The sequence below is a fragment of the Rhamphochromis sp. 'chilingali' genome (genome assembly GCF_963969265.1).
Source record: "Rhamphochromis sp. 'chilingali' genome assembly, chromosome: 14".
NCBI classification, from domain to species: domain Eukaryota; kingdom Metazoa; phylum Chordata; class Actinopteri; order Cichliformes; family Cichlidae; genus Rhamphochromis; species Rhamphochromis sp. 'chilingali'.
The window spans coordinates 28566145-28581172 of NC_137941.1; the positions used below are offsets into that span (position 1 = coordinate 28566145).

The 15028-nt window shown below is 41.5% G+C and overlaps 2 protein-coding genes across 2 annotated transcripts; both read right to left on the bottom strand.

The window, feature by feature from the left end:
• Positions 1–2945: 2945 nt before the first annotated feature.
• On the bottom strand, positions 2946–4195 carry LOC308410147 (trace amine-associated receptor 13c-like; the record flags this gene model as incomplete). The annotated part of the gene is made up of 2 exons (XM_080903311.1): positions 2946–3762; positions 4023–4195. 2 exons carry the CDS (start codon positions 4193–4195, stop codon positions 2946–2948), a joined length of 990 nt encoding a protein of 329 aa, XP_080759437.1.
• Positions 4196–5247: 1052 nt separating this feature from the next.
• Positions 5248–10382, bottom strand: LOC308410441 (trace amine-associated receptor 13c-like; the record flags this gene model as incomplete). The annotated part of the gene is made up of 4 exons (XM_080903777.1): positions 5248–5289; positions 6245–6301; positions 9110–9908; positions 10210–10382. 4 exons carry the CDS (start codon positions 10380–10382, stop codon positions 5248–5250), a joined length of 1071 nt encoding a protein of 356 aa, XP_080759903.1.
• Positions 10383–15028: the final 4646 nt, after the last annotated feature.

The window sequence follows — 15028 nt, forward strand, 5'->3', positions numbered from 1 at the left end:
GGGGTTATTAGTCAAGGAATGTAGTTTAATTTTAAGACATTTAACATATAATAATAATGTAGCACATTATTGATAGAGAAAGTCATTTGGTATACCATTTGGTACATTAACCCTCTTGGGTCCAGGGTATAATTTTCCATTTTTGACTACTTTTGATTTTACCTCTATATTTCACCTTTAAAATATGTTTTTCTTGCCTTGTTTGGAATCATTATTTTCAGCACAACCTCAAATATCCGAAATTTGAGTTATTTTTTCATTTTGGTATACTATATTAGCACAGTTCATCTAAATTCAGACAAAAAATTCAAAATCCGAGTAGAAAAAAGTTATATTTTTTACTGTAAAACCCACAAACATGTTCATTTTCACAACTTGAAATGCAAATAGAAATTGTACATCTCTAAAAAATATGCACAAGTTTTGCAAACAACAAAGTTATATGGTGCTATTTACCTAAAAATGCAGCCAAGGCCTCAGGCGTTTTTTATATAACCATCCTTTCGCTTCCGCTTATCCTTTTCAGGGTCGCGGGGGGCGCTGGAGCCTATCCCAGCTGTCATAGGGCGAAAGGCGGGGTACACCCTGGACAGGTCGCCAGTCTGTCGCAGGGCTAACACATAGGGACAGAAAACCATTCACACTCACATTCACATTCACACCTAGTGGCAATTTGGATTATCCAATTAACCTATCCCCACAAGCTGCATGTCTTTGGACGGTGGGAGGAAGCCGGAGTACCCGGAGAGAACCCACGCAAACACGTGGAGAACATGCAAACTCCACACAGAAAGACCCCGGCCTGATGGTGCAATTGAACTCAGGACCTTCTTGCTGTGCGGCAACAGCGCTAACCACCGTGCCACCGTGCTGCCATTGTATATAACCATTTAAATCTATTTACAGAACAATCAGGTGTTCTGCATCAAATAAGAAGGCGCACAAATTATTTGTGCCAGTCCAAAAAATGTAGTTTGTGTTCAGTATAAGACAGATGAGAACACCACAGGCCTAAACCCTGCAGGTCTGACAGCAGGAGGTGCATGAGTCCAGTTTTCCATGTGGGAACAGCGTTTACACTGGAATCTGCCTTTGACGACTCTTTTAGAGCAAATATGAAATTCAGCAGTCTAACTGACACACAATACAAGACAATAACTACACAACACACTAACTACAGCCTCCAAACATGCTAAACGTCACTAATGTCTCACATATGAAAACTTGTAACTTGTAACGTTTTACTCAACACTGTTCACAGCAGCACTTACCCTTATGGTGTTTTTATGTAAGGTAAAGCTCTTATAATGTGTGTAGAAAAGCCATACCAGAAAAATCTTTAAAACAAAACTAAAGACAACAACAAACAAACAAACACGATAAAGGTTTGGTGACTTTGTTCCAAAGCATGGTGTTAGATTTGATTGTTTTTTCTTGTTCTCCTACAGATTTCAATTTACGATTGGCACTTAATAGGAACATTTATTAACATATATCCATATATTATAATAGCACATGTCTCTGAAATGAGACAGCTTAAAAATGGAAACATTTCTTATGGAGGGAGGAATCCAAACTTGAACATTTTTGGTTTGTAATGTTTAGAGAATAGCCCCTTTTCCAGGTCAACACGGCGCGGTTCGCCACAGTTTTCAGGGTTTTCCATTAGGTCATAGTACCTGCTCATTCGGGGTTCCAAGCGATTCAAGCAGGTACTAAAATGTGATGTCGTCAGACTGCATGCCACCGATTGGCTGGTAAGTAGCGTGAGTGTGTCTTATTCGCAAAAATTAAAAATGCCATTTTTGAAACCTGGCAACATGACTACAAAAAAACAACGCCGTGGTCCCGGAATCTAAAGAAAAGCCACACACTGAGCAGCAGGTATATTCTTGCCTCGATGTCCACCTTTTTTTGTAGCGTTTGTGTTGCATATTAATTGTGTCACAGGGCGCTCGGACGGGCTGCTATTATAATAACCACGCAGGTTAGGTTGTACTGGATTTTAATGTAAAACCAGTCAATCTGAGGCGATCAGTGGTTAGTCAATCCGAGGTAAGTACTAATGGAAAAAGGGGCTTATGTATGGAAGAGGTCAGGAGGGAGGTACAACAGTACAACTTTAGAAACATTTTTACAACATGGTGGATGTGCCATGGTGTCATGGTTTTGTACTGCGTTGCAAAAAGTGGTGCTGGTGCTTTCATACCCTCCACAACATTCGAACCATTACATTGTTGCGATAGACAAAAACAGCCAAAACTATGAAAGCTATAGTGTGTACAGTTATTTTCTGTTGTTTTAACATAAAAAGATACAATTATCCATTACTCGTTTCTTTTTTTGTAAGAAATATGACCGAAAACACAATTAGCTAGCAGCTAATTCCTGCTGCCACAGTTGCATTCTGTTTCTGACAATATTTCAGGCAGTATGTGAAGAACACATTTGAACAGACAATGATATCATTTACAAAATGATATCATTATCTGTTCAAAGGTGAAGAACACTTTTGAACAATGATCTTTTACAAAATGAAAAAAAGACATGAACCATGAAACATTTTCTGAATATTGTGATCAATTAATGATTATATTTGAATAAAAAACAAACAAAAAAAAAAAAACCACACTTCCCTTTTATTTCTATGGCATCAATAATAGTGGCCTCAACAGGAGAATACAGCACCTTCCCTCTGTTTCCCTCTCTTAATTGCAGAATCAGACAAAAATACAGAATTACTTCAAAGATGATTACAGAAACTGTCATTGATCTGGATAAACATAAATATCCCGGATATGTAATAATTTCCAATTTTTAGAATATGCCTAATAAGGTGAACAACACACATTATTCTCCTTGTTCTCTTAAAGAGACAGAAAGGGTTTTAACAGCTGGTTGTTCAGTTTTTATCATAAACATCTTTTTGGAAAGATCTCTTTCTTCTACAGTATGCTGACCTCACAGGAGCCTGGCTGAAGTATCTGTAGAGTGACAACTAATTTCACAGCTTTTCTAAACCAGGGGTAGAACATAGCATAAATCAAAGGATTTAGACAGGAGTTAAAATAATACAGATAGATCACAATGGATGCAGATGAGCTGTTGAACAACTCGTTTCCAAAAAATGAAACAATGTAATATGGGCAGAAACATAATAGAAACACAAGAACAAGAACACCCAGAGTCCTGGCTGCTTTTAACTCTGATTTCTTTGCTGTTAGAGTCACTGAGAGCTGCAGTGTGACAGCTGTAACATGAGAGCGCATGGCACGGGCCTGAGACACAGCCACCACAAATACTCTCATATACAGAAATACGATGACAGTAACTGGAGCAATAAAAGTTAAAACAATGTCAGTGGTTCCTACAATGTAGTCTATGACAAATACACATTCTCCATAACAGGAAGTATGTCGTTCTCGTTGAAGCAGGTCGTCCTTTATAAATAGTATGTTGTAAAAAACCGAGCAGAGCCAACACAGACAGACGCAGAGTTTCACTCTTCTGTCAGTGATTCTGGTGGGGTAATGCAGAGGGTCACAAATAGCCACATAGCGGTCGACTGATATCAGCACCATAATGCCCACTGAGGCAGAGGTAATGACGAAGCATATATAACTATACAGAGAACATGTGAGTTGACCAAGAAACCAACAAGCTGTGTCTCGTAGGATTTTTGCTGGCATCAACAACAGACCAATGAGAAAGTCTGAGACAGCCAGAGAGAGGAGGAGGATGTTAGTGGGTGTGTGGAGCTGTCTGAAAGAAGAGAGAGAAATATCAAGAAGTCATTATTTCTATACTAAAACAATCTAAACAAATAAAATTATTACAGCTGTCCTATCCGAAAGTGTAGACAGTTGAAAGGGTAGTAGAGGATAGAATCTTTAGAGTTGCACATTATTGTCCGATAATAGTCTACTCATAAGATATAAATTAACTTAAATTTAGTCGTAATTAGTAGTAGAGTTGTAGTAGTAGTAAAGCCACAGCAGAAGTTTAAAAAAGTAAATCTCTGCCTGAAGTGGGAGACTGAGACAATGACGAGAAGGTTAAGAGCCACAGTTAGCAGAGAGACTGAAAACACCACAACGTAAGGGAGCAAAACTTGAGACAGAGATGTTTTAGGCTTCTTGCAGGAGATATTGAAGAGTTGTGGAAAGCAGAGCTCTGCTTCGTCCTGGGTCTCCATCTTCACACACCTGCAGAGAGCTGCAGCTCTGGCATCAATGTGAGCAGAATATAACTGATCCTCACACCTTCTCTAAACTCCTCCCCTCATCATTCTTTCAGCGTCTGTAATGCCCCCTTCAGTGCACACTGAATCCAGGCTGACCACTTGCTGATAGTATTGTATTAATCTGGCAAGTAATTACTGACCACATCTAGCCCAATGTTCTTAGGGTTACATTAGTTTCTGAAAATGCTACATCCTAGTAACATTAGCTAACTAAAACTGCAAACTGCCTTTTTTGTAAATTAATGTGCTTTTCAAAATAAAGCAGCACCAAGCCCTGTTTGCACAGTCTTAGAGCAATGGCTGTAACCTACATCCTTATGATAACAGCAACTGCAACAATAAAGGTTAGAAAATAAAGCTTATTAGTCTCTGCAATGTACCATATGGGAATCACAAATTCTGTATGGCAGGAACCTTCCTGGTTGAATAAGATCATTTGTTACAAATACACTGCTGTAGAAAATACAACAGGTCCATGAATCACAGAAAAGGAGTGATAGGTTTGTAGCTTGAACCTATTCGCTGGAACGTTGAAGACAATATAATTACACAGCAAGCAAGACACGAAGTAGGCAAAGTTCTTCATGTTTCTCGTGCACGGGAGAGAACCGGACAAACACCGTTCCTTCGCTTGACCCCAGTTGCTCTCGTCCGCTCCCCCGTAACACTGCTCTTTTATTGAGGTAACATGAATATGCATAGTATTAACATACGACGTCTACATACAAACAAAGAGTACCTTGCCTGTTTGTGTGTGTGTTTGCAGCCTGCTAAAGATCACACATCCTATCACTACACAATTGATTATACACCTCTAAGCATATATGTTTAAATATTTCTAAACATAAATGACAATCAACAATACAAAACCTAACAAGGAGTTTTACTCTTTCTGAGACTCAAGTGGGATAATGCAAAGGTTCACAAATAGAAACACTCATATTTTAGCACCATGTCTGCTAAAATATGAGTGTCTGCTGCAGAAATTCCCCAGACTTGCCTGCTTAGGTCCCATTCGGAAGCCCTGTGGACAGGCTACTCAGGACCTACATGTGCACATTGACACATTATTGCCAGTAGGGTGTGGACTAGAATTTTGCATAAAAAAGCTACTCTTAACCACTCCTTTAATCACTAGGAGTCACTACATAGTTAATTTGTCCTTAAGGCAGATGACCTTCCTGACATAACTGGAAAGGGATTTATGTTGCCTCTCAAGCTTGAACCAGAGATCTTTTGCTCCACAGCTGCTTCACAGGCCATCGTGGCTCAAGAGTTGGGTGTTCGCCTTATAATCGGAAGGTTGCTGGTTCGAGCCCCGGCTCGGACAGTCTCGGTCGTTGTGTCCTTGGGCAAGACACTTCACCTGTTGCCTAATGGTGGTCAGAGGGCCCGGCGGCAGCCTCGCCTCTGTCAGTGCACCCCAGGGTGGCTGCGGCTACAATGTAGCTTGCCATCACCAGTGTGTGAATGGGTGCATGACTGGATGCGTAAAGCGCTTTGGGGTCCTTAGGGACTAGTAAAGCGCTATACAAATACAGGCCATTTACCATTTAAAATGTAAATCACTAAACTCGGGAGCAACTAGCCTTCAAAAAGTAAAAACAAAAGTTAGTCTCACTTGGACTGTAGCTTTGACTTCTTGAGTTGTTTTGTAGTATATCAGTAAGATCTTTACTAAGCTTTTGAATCATTTGCCTTCTATCAGCCACATATTTCTAAGAAGTTTCATCTTCTCCACAATAGTCATATTTCCCTGTATGGTGTTTCCTTATTATAAACAATGTATACCCTTGATCTCCCATGGTGACTAGGTGTGGGTAAACTGGGGGACTGTTTTGGCAAGGCAGGGCAAACTTACTCCAAGAGTTATGCTTCTCTCACTCTTTGTCAGAGTTCCTGGGTCATTGACACAGTACCCCTTTATTGTGTCTCTGTCCATTATGTTTAGTTCTACTTCCTGTGTGTTATTAGTCAGATTCAGTTCAGCTGTGTACTCACCTGTCTCTTGTCATCATCACTAGCCTGCAGGGGTGGATTTAGAGAAATTTCCTTCAACTAGCATGAAAATCAGATGGGGTGCCAAAATCAGAGACATTTTTTTACACATATGCATTTGTTAAATTCTGTAATATGTATTAAATTTGGTTAAAATACATACAATGCAGTAAGTATGCAAGTGTTTCATATAAACAAAATATGTAAATCAATTTTTTGTCCAGATAATTAAAAATTTCAGTTACATAAAACATGTGAATTTTGATTTTATCTACTGTGTAGCGTATATACTAAATAATTATGTACCCCAATAAGTATAAAATCCAGAAAGCTGCACAACATGAGGTGGTTCATTTAAAAACAAAGTCTAATTTACATTTTACACTCATTTTTTTAAATGAAAAATAATCACATTATTACATTCTTACATTTACACAAAATGTCAGGCATGTAATGTATTCACTTTCATGGATACATTTTTCACTAAAAGTGTGAACCAAATTTTTCATGATTTATTGGGTTTTATTGAACCCTCTGGGGTCCAGGGTATAATTGACCACTTTTAACAACTTGTTTGTTTTACCTTTACATCTTTTTCCCCCTTGCCTTGTTTGGTATCACTATTTTCAGCACAATCTCTCATGTCTGAATTTACAGTTATTTTTTCAGTGATATACTGTATTAATACAATTGATCTAAAATCACACAAAAAAACAAAATCGAGGTCGGCTCTGGTGCTGCCACGTGAACTGATTCGTCTCAACCTGTGGCCATGTGGCCTCCCACCAGAACTATTTCATTTTGGACTCTTCACAATAAACACCGTCCACATCCTCAATAAACCCGCGACTCCTGCGTTTGGGTCCTTTCTTCTCCAGCAACAAGGTTGACACTCCTCTACCTTTCTGGCTTATTCTGTGTTTATATTAGTTTGTTTTTTTCCCCCCACCTTTCTCTCCATTTAGATTACTTAAACAATATGTACACAGATGGAAACATATGGCACATTGTAAATGATACAGTAATTTATTTTAACAACACCACACTGGAAAAAAGTGAAAAATATATAATATTTTTTCTTTATTCATGCTGTAATTAATTTTGTTCCGCTGTATTCTGGTGTGTGTGGTGCCTTCTCCAGTAGAGGCCAGCAATGACGCGTCAGAGATTTTGTTTTCCCAGGAAAAGACTCTCAATCTATTCTGAAAACAACCACATGTCTTGATATAGTATTCTCCCATCATTAAACTTCACCTGCATATCTTTTTTGTGTGTAATTTTCAGATAGAAAATAGGATCTCAATGATGACCAGCATTTGAACTGGAAGCAGCAGAATGATTAGTTAATTGCAAACTTAATTCCCTGAAGCTGTGTAAAAACAAAAAACAAAAAAACACCAAAAAACCCAGAGATGGAATTATTTGCACATCTCATAAACACATATAGTATTTGTAATAGAACAGAAAAAATACAGAATACATTAAATGTGAAATCTGAATTCTGCACTTTAAATACATCTTGTATATTTGATTCAGAATCCACTGCGGTGGTCTCCAGAGGAAACATTAAAAAAAAATAATGCATCATTGTCCAAAACTTGGGGACCTAACTGTAGGTCATTTAACACATGAAATAGTTGATTTATGCAATTGCAACTTTCCTGGATAAAATTTAGGTTAGACCATGCAATAATCTCTCTTACTGTTCTTTAGTACAGTAAAGTAAGTCCTCCTAGTCATCAATATTGAGATGGCTGTAGCTCAGGAGGTTGAGCAGGTCATCGACTAATCAGAAGGTTAGTGGTTTTGTCCTCTGTCTGCTCCTGCTTAAATAGCCTTGGGCAATTTACTGAACTCAGTCGCTCGTGAACACTAATCATCAGATTAGCCTACACTAAAAAAAACAGGTTGCTAAAAAGGGTGCTAAAAGAATAAATGAAACTGAGGATGGCCCAAAGATATCACTGAAAGAAAAGCCACATATTTTAAGATTTGGGATCTTATGTTCTTGTACTCTATAAATTCAAAAACTAACGAGAATTGTTTTAAGTGGTTTCTACTCTTATTTTAGGTTATCCTCTTTACACTTTCTCATGCAAAATATGTGACTTTGACTGTACCATCCAGAGAAAATAAATAACATTTCATTTACTCAAATGCTTCTTATAGAACTATATGTCCCATATACTGAAGTAAAATGACAGACATAAAACTTATATTCACTTTCAGTCCATATTCACATGCCTAATGCAGTCACTGTTTCCTTTTTAAGTAAAAGTTTAATTAAATGTTAAAGAATATAGATAAAGTAAAAACATATCAATACAACATACAACATATCAGACTATGCACTTCTAGAAGGTTGGAGAACACTTGACTTAAATTCTTGATTTTCTAAAATTGCTTATGATACCATGTGTACACATTTTGATCAATTCAAAAGCACTCTTTTGGAGAGAGCATTCCAAGTTTCTACTAGATGAGATCCACACAAGGGGAAAAATGTCTGTCATGAAGGGTTGATTTTGCGGGCTATATACCCAATCAAAATGCACTAACTTGTCTCAATGTATGAGATCTGATTAAAATAATTAAAAGCATAACACATGCCTCCACACACTACGATGACTGGTCACCCTAAGTGCAGCATTAAACTTCTACTACGAATGTTTTGTGGAGTCGGATCTTATTATTTCTGCATTTTGCTGACTTCACGTGTACAAGACAGCACTACCTGTACCATAAATGTCAAAAATAAGCAAACAGTTTATTGTTATAAAATGAAGTCAACAAGATTAAGATTTTTTATTACGAGCTGAACCTGAAAACAACTGTTTAAATGTTTTGATCTGTTTACAAAATACTTACCTCACTGGAGCCAGGCTGCAGTATCTGTAGAGTGACAACTAGTTTCACAGCTTTTCTAAACCAGGGGTAGAACATAGCATAGATCAAAGGGTTTAGACATGAGTTTAAACCAAACAGATAGGCCACAAAAGAAGCAGATGAACTATTGATGAATTCTTCTCCTACAAGAGAAACACAGTAATAAGGGCAGAAACACATTAGAAACACAAGAACAAGAACACCCAGAGTCCTGGCTGCTTTTAGTTCAGACTTTTTTGTTAGCGTCATTGGAAGGTGATTTCTGACAGCTGTAGCATGAGAGCGCATAGAGCGGGCCTGAGACACAGCCACCACAAATACTCTCATATACAGAACTATGATGACAGTAACTGGTACAATGAAGGTTAAAATGAGGTCAACAACTCCTGCAATGTATTGAACAACAACGACACATTTTCCATAGCAGGAATTTTGTTTTCTTCTTTGATGCAGGTCATCTCTTACAAGGAAACAGCTGAAGGTGATGGAGCAGAGCCAACAGAGACAAACACAGAGTTGAACTTTTCTGTCAGTGATCCTGATGGGGTAATTCAAAGGGTCACAAATAGCCACATAGCGGTCAGCTGATATCAGCACCATAATGCCCACTGAGGCAGAGGTAACAGTCAAGGACACAAAAATATACATTAAACATGTGGGCTGACCAAGAAACCAACAGGCTGTACTTCGGAGGATTTCTGCAGGTGACAATAGGAGGCCAACAAGAAAGTCTGAGACAGCCAGAGAGAGGAGCAGGATGTTAGTGGGTGTGTGAAGCTGCCTGCAAGGAGACAGAAAAATAACAATTCCTCAAACCTCTATAATGAAACAAGCCAAAGAGCTATTAAGTGTCACACAGCAGCATATTATCAACGTCAAACTGATTCAGAACATAGTATTACTTATAAGACAATGAGTATAGTATGTTTTCTGGTGCCAAAGTAAAAATGATGAAATGTAAATATTCTCAAGTATAAATCTGTACATATGAAGAATCTATTACTAGCTAATTACTAATTACTAGCTCAAATACTTGAAACACTAGAATAGTGTAGCTAGTAAAACAAAAACGTTGTTTCTGCCTGAAGTGGGAGACTGAGATGATGACAAGCAAGTTGAGAGCCACTGTCAGAAAAGAAACTGAGGACAATACAATATGAAGGAAAACAGCTTTGGACCGAGCAATGGCAGGCTTTTTGCAGGACATGTTGAAGAGTTGTGGAAAGCAGAGCTCAGATTTTTCCTGTGTGCCCATCGTCACAGACTAGTGAAGAACTGCAGCTCTGGTCGCAGCATTATGAACAAAAATTAATTTCATAAGTAGCTGATACTCCTCCTCTCAACTCCACCCTTTCTTTCCCCCATTGTTTGTTGGATATTGATGCCTCCTCCCTTCAGACATGAGACCTATAATATTCTTTTTACCCACAGTCCTGCCCCTGTCACTGTTTCTCTGTCCTACCTCTCTATACTTTTAGTTAAGATATACGAGTAACTAATTCTTCTCTTCATTATGAGTCGTGCATTTGGGAAGAGAATCCAAATGTAGGACTCACAAATAATAATAATGGATTGGATTTATGTAGCGCTTTTCTTTTTTTTTTCTTTTTTTTTTTGTCCCGTTTGGATCTATAGCCATCAGAATTGTTGTCTTAAGGCCAAGAAAGATGCCAAGCGGATTTATTTTACCAAGTGGATCATCATGGCCTTGCCATATTGGTCCATTTGATTGACCTTTATTATAATTAGGAATTTATTTTATTTTCAGTTGCTACAAACGGGACAGACATGACTGTGGGATAGGACAGGGGGAAAGAATGAAAGAAAGAGAGGGAGAGAAAGAAAGAAAACCAAAGGGGAGAAGAGACGGTGAGAAGGGGGGGAAGAGAGAAAAAAACAAAAACAAAAACAAAAAACACCTGGGTCACCTGTATGGAGAAAAAAAAAAAACAGAGGGGAAAGCAAACAACAAAGAGCAACATAATAAGAAAAAAAAAGCACCATTACAATAAACTAGCTAGCAGTAGATATCAATAGTTACTAAATAATAAACGATATTGTGCAGTACGCAAGATAGACAGCGCACAGTGTGCTTTGAGGCAGCAGCCAAGAAAGCTGTAGTCCGCGTCTGTGAATACCCATGTGTACACCTGTGTGCATACCTGTGTGGATCAGCATGCTTGCATTCCAAAGGTTTCTCCATGTAACGATCTGCTAGGGAGTGTGGGGAGCCAAAGCCCTGTCCTCTATGGTATCAAGCAGGTATGGAGGAGATCAAAATTCCAGACATCCAGAGTCCCCCAGAACACAAGAGACCAAGGAAGACCCACAGAGGGGCAGCCGCGCCACTGTCCCAGTAAGAGCTAAGGAGAGTCCCAGATGAGGGCTCATTCAGCAGCCGCGGAGCAGAAGTCAGGGGGAGTTGCAGTGACGCGCCCGTGAGCTCCGCCGGCAGCCAGCTGTGCCTGAGTGACCGAGCCCCAGGCCGAGAGGCCGGGGGCACCCCACCTCCGAAGTGGCCCGAGCGAGCCCCAATAAGCGGCCGCCAAGGAGTGAGCCGGTGTGTACCCGGACGCCCACCCCCAGATACAAAGAACCACCAACGCACTGACACCTGAGGGAGTCCGCCACCGGCAGGGGAAGTGGTGGTGGGTGGAGATAGGCCTCCAAACCTTGGAGGGCCCGAGATGTCCCCAGAGAGGTGGCGTCTGATACCCAACCTGACATATAGACACAGACATACAGGCACACACAGACACAAACATCCATTCCCACCCTCATGCTCTCATATGCACTTCACACTCAACCGACGTGGAGACAGACATAAAGAGACGCTGTATACACGATCACACTCCCCAAGTGTACTCTACGAACCGGGTCTAGGTACCCTTGCCCCTGGAGGGGGGAACTGCACCCAGACCCAGGTGGTGTTACCCTTTTCCCTGCGGTGGGGAGAGGCAGACCGCCCCGACTCCGCAGCAGCAGGGAGGCCCCACACCCCAGACCGCAGTCGGACGGCCAACTCCTCCCAGCCCCCCCGCTCCAGCAGGCCGCAGAGAATGGGGGTGGGAGAAGACTCCAAACCTCCCTCCACCCGCTCATTGTAGTGTTGATGCATGTGTGTTCTAAGGTGCATTTAAAACCCAGGAGGGCATGGAGCTACCTGCCAGAGAGCAGCAGGTAAGCGCATAGTCCCTCCTGCTAGCCCTCAATGTCTACGTGTATTTAAAATTGAGAGGTGGGCAACGATGCCAGGGGTGAGGTGTACACCCTGATGGTAACTTGGACTCCGTGTATCGTGCCCACCCCCAAGATCCTATATGTATGTGTAATGAGGGTGTGAGTAATGTGAATGTCTAAGTTGTGGGATAAAATTGAGGCAGAGGCAGCCAGAAGGGGACAGAGGGGGGGGGGGGGGGGGGGGTAGCCTCCTCTGCACCCTGGTGACATACCCCTACTCCAAGGCCCTGCATGTGTGGGTGGTTGTGGTGGAGCGGGAAGAGGGAGGCAGCTGGAGATGGGGAGGGAAGGAAGGGAGGGGCAGGTGACCCCTCCCTGGGGCCAGCTCCCCCACTGACCCCAGTAGGCACTCCCATACTCCGCGACCCGCCAGGGAAAGGGGGCTCAGGCCCATCCAGACCGGGGCCCAGCGCAGCAGCGCCCCCCGGCCCCACAGAGCCCGGGACAGTCCACCCAACCCCACCACAGAGAAAACTGCACCCACCCCACCATCCACTCATCTTCCAGACTACATGAGACAATAGACGCCCAGGCTGAGATCTTCCTCCACCTCTCCTGTATCTCCCCCTCCTGCAGAGAGTTCCTGAGGGGAGGAAAGCTCCTGCAAGGTGTGACAATCTCCCCCACCAGTTGAAGAGCCCCACAGGTGGCTCGACACACCGGCGGCACCCTGCGCCAGGGATGGGCCCCCATGCACCCACCCGCCCACAACCCCGGCAACACACAAACCAGGACCCAGGGCCCGGCCAGGGCCCCGGCCCAGAGACGGAGCGCCCCCAGACCCTCACACCCATCCCGGACCCACCCAGGGGCAGACAGGCTACCAGGTCAGTAACCCACGTCCATCAGCACAGACCCTCCCCTAGCCCCGCTGCACGCAGCCACGAGGAAATAGTCAGAAAAGAGCCCCCAACCGGACATGACCGCTACCCCGGGTTGAGCCCCCCAAGGAAGATGCCTCCGGGGAACCCCCCGACGCCCTAAGCCTGTCCCTACCCCCACACCAATCACAACATTGAAGGCGGGACCAAACTATGACCCCCCACCCCCACTAGGTGATGGAGCTGATCAAAGGAGCCCAGAGCAATTGATCTGATGTGGTGGCAGAGGCTGTATCAAAACTAATGTAATCTAATAGATAATTTCTATATTGGTTAGAATTAAGATTGTTTTTATTTTTCCAGTTCATGAGGACAGTTTTCTTGGCTATGCATAGGGCAGTGAAAACCATATGGGCTATATTCTTTTCTGAAGTGACATTATCTAAGCTGCCCAACAAACACACTAAAGGGGAAGTTGGAATGTTACATTTCAGACACTTTGATAAGTCTTCACATATCTCGCGCCAAAACTTCTGCACTGGTGGACAGAACCAAAGAGCGTGAATGTAATTGTCTGGTGTATTGCTTTGACAGTGTGAGCAGTTGTTGGAAGATGTAAAGCCCAAGAGTAAGGAAATGTGCCGCACTTTTGTAATTCAACTTGACTGACGTTAAATTTCTTTTTTATTATGGATTTAATTTGTTGATATTCTAAAAATCTTTTCTTGTTGACCCCATATTGTGCAACTAGTCTGTCAAATGGGATAAATTCTGTTCCCTCTAATATATGTTCTAAGTATTTAATTCCTTTACAACTCCATTCTGGGAAATTAATCATATTATTGTTTTGTAATATGTCAGGGTTATTCCAGATAGGTGTACGTTTGCATGGGATTAGTGAAGACTCCGTTATTTTTAGAAACTCCCACCATGCTGTCAGAGAGAAGCTGATGTTGATACTTTTAAAGCATTCATGTCTTTTGATGTTTGAGCTAATAAATGGTAGGTCTGAAATCTCTAGATCCTTGCATAGTGCCTGTTCAACATCTAGCCAGGGCTCATCTAAGAAGGTATGTTTTGACCATTCTGAGATGAACTGAAGCCTGTTGGCTAAGAAGTATTGGTGAAAATTAGGCAGGTCTAATCCTCCTCTATCCTTGGTTCTTTGTAGCGTTTTTAAGCTGATACGCGGGGGTTTATCTTTCCAAAGGAATTTGGAAATATATGAATCCAGAGATCTGAACCAATCTTGTGATGGTTTGTTAGGGATCATCAAAAATAAGTAATTTATTTTTGGCAAGATCATCATTTTTATAGTGGCGACCCTTCCCATGAGTGATATGGGTAAAGATTTCCATCTAGTCAGATCGCCTTCTACTTTCTTTAGAAGTGGGATGTGGTTTAATTTAGTCAAGTCTGAAAGCTTAGGAGAAACATTAATACCTAAATATTTAATATTTCCGGATTGCAGTGGGGCAGAGGAAGAATTATGGAAGGAGCAGTTAATGGGGAGAACTGTAGATTTTGGCCAGTTAATTGAATAATCTGAAACTCTTGAAAACCAGTTTATTAGAGTAATTACCTCAGAGAGGTTGGTTTGTGTGTTTTGCAGAAAAAGCAACCCATCATCCGCATAGAGACTGATTTTATGTTCTATGTTCTTACATTTTATGCCCTTAATTGTTGTAGTCTGTCTAAATGCTGCTGCTAGAGGTTCGATAAAAATTGCAAAAAGTGAAGGGGAGAGTGGGCATCCCTGTCTGGTGCCCCTCAGGAGACAGAAGCTGGAGGATGTCTGGTCATTTGTTCTGATACGAGCTGTTGGGGAATTGTATAATAT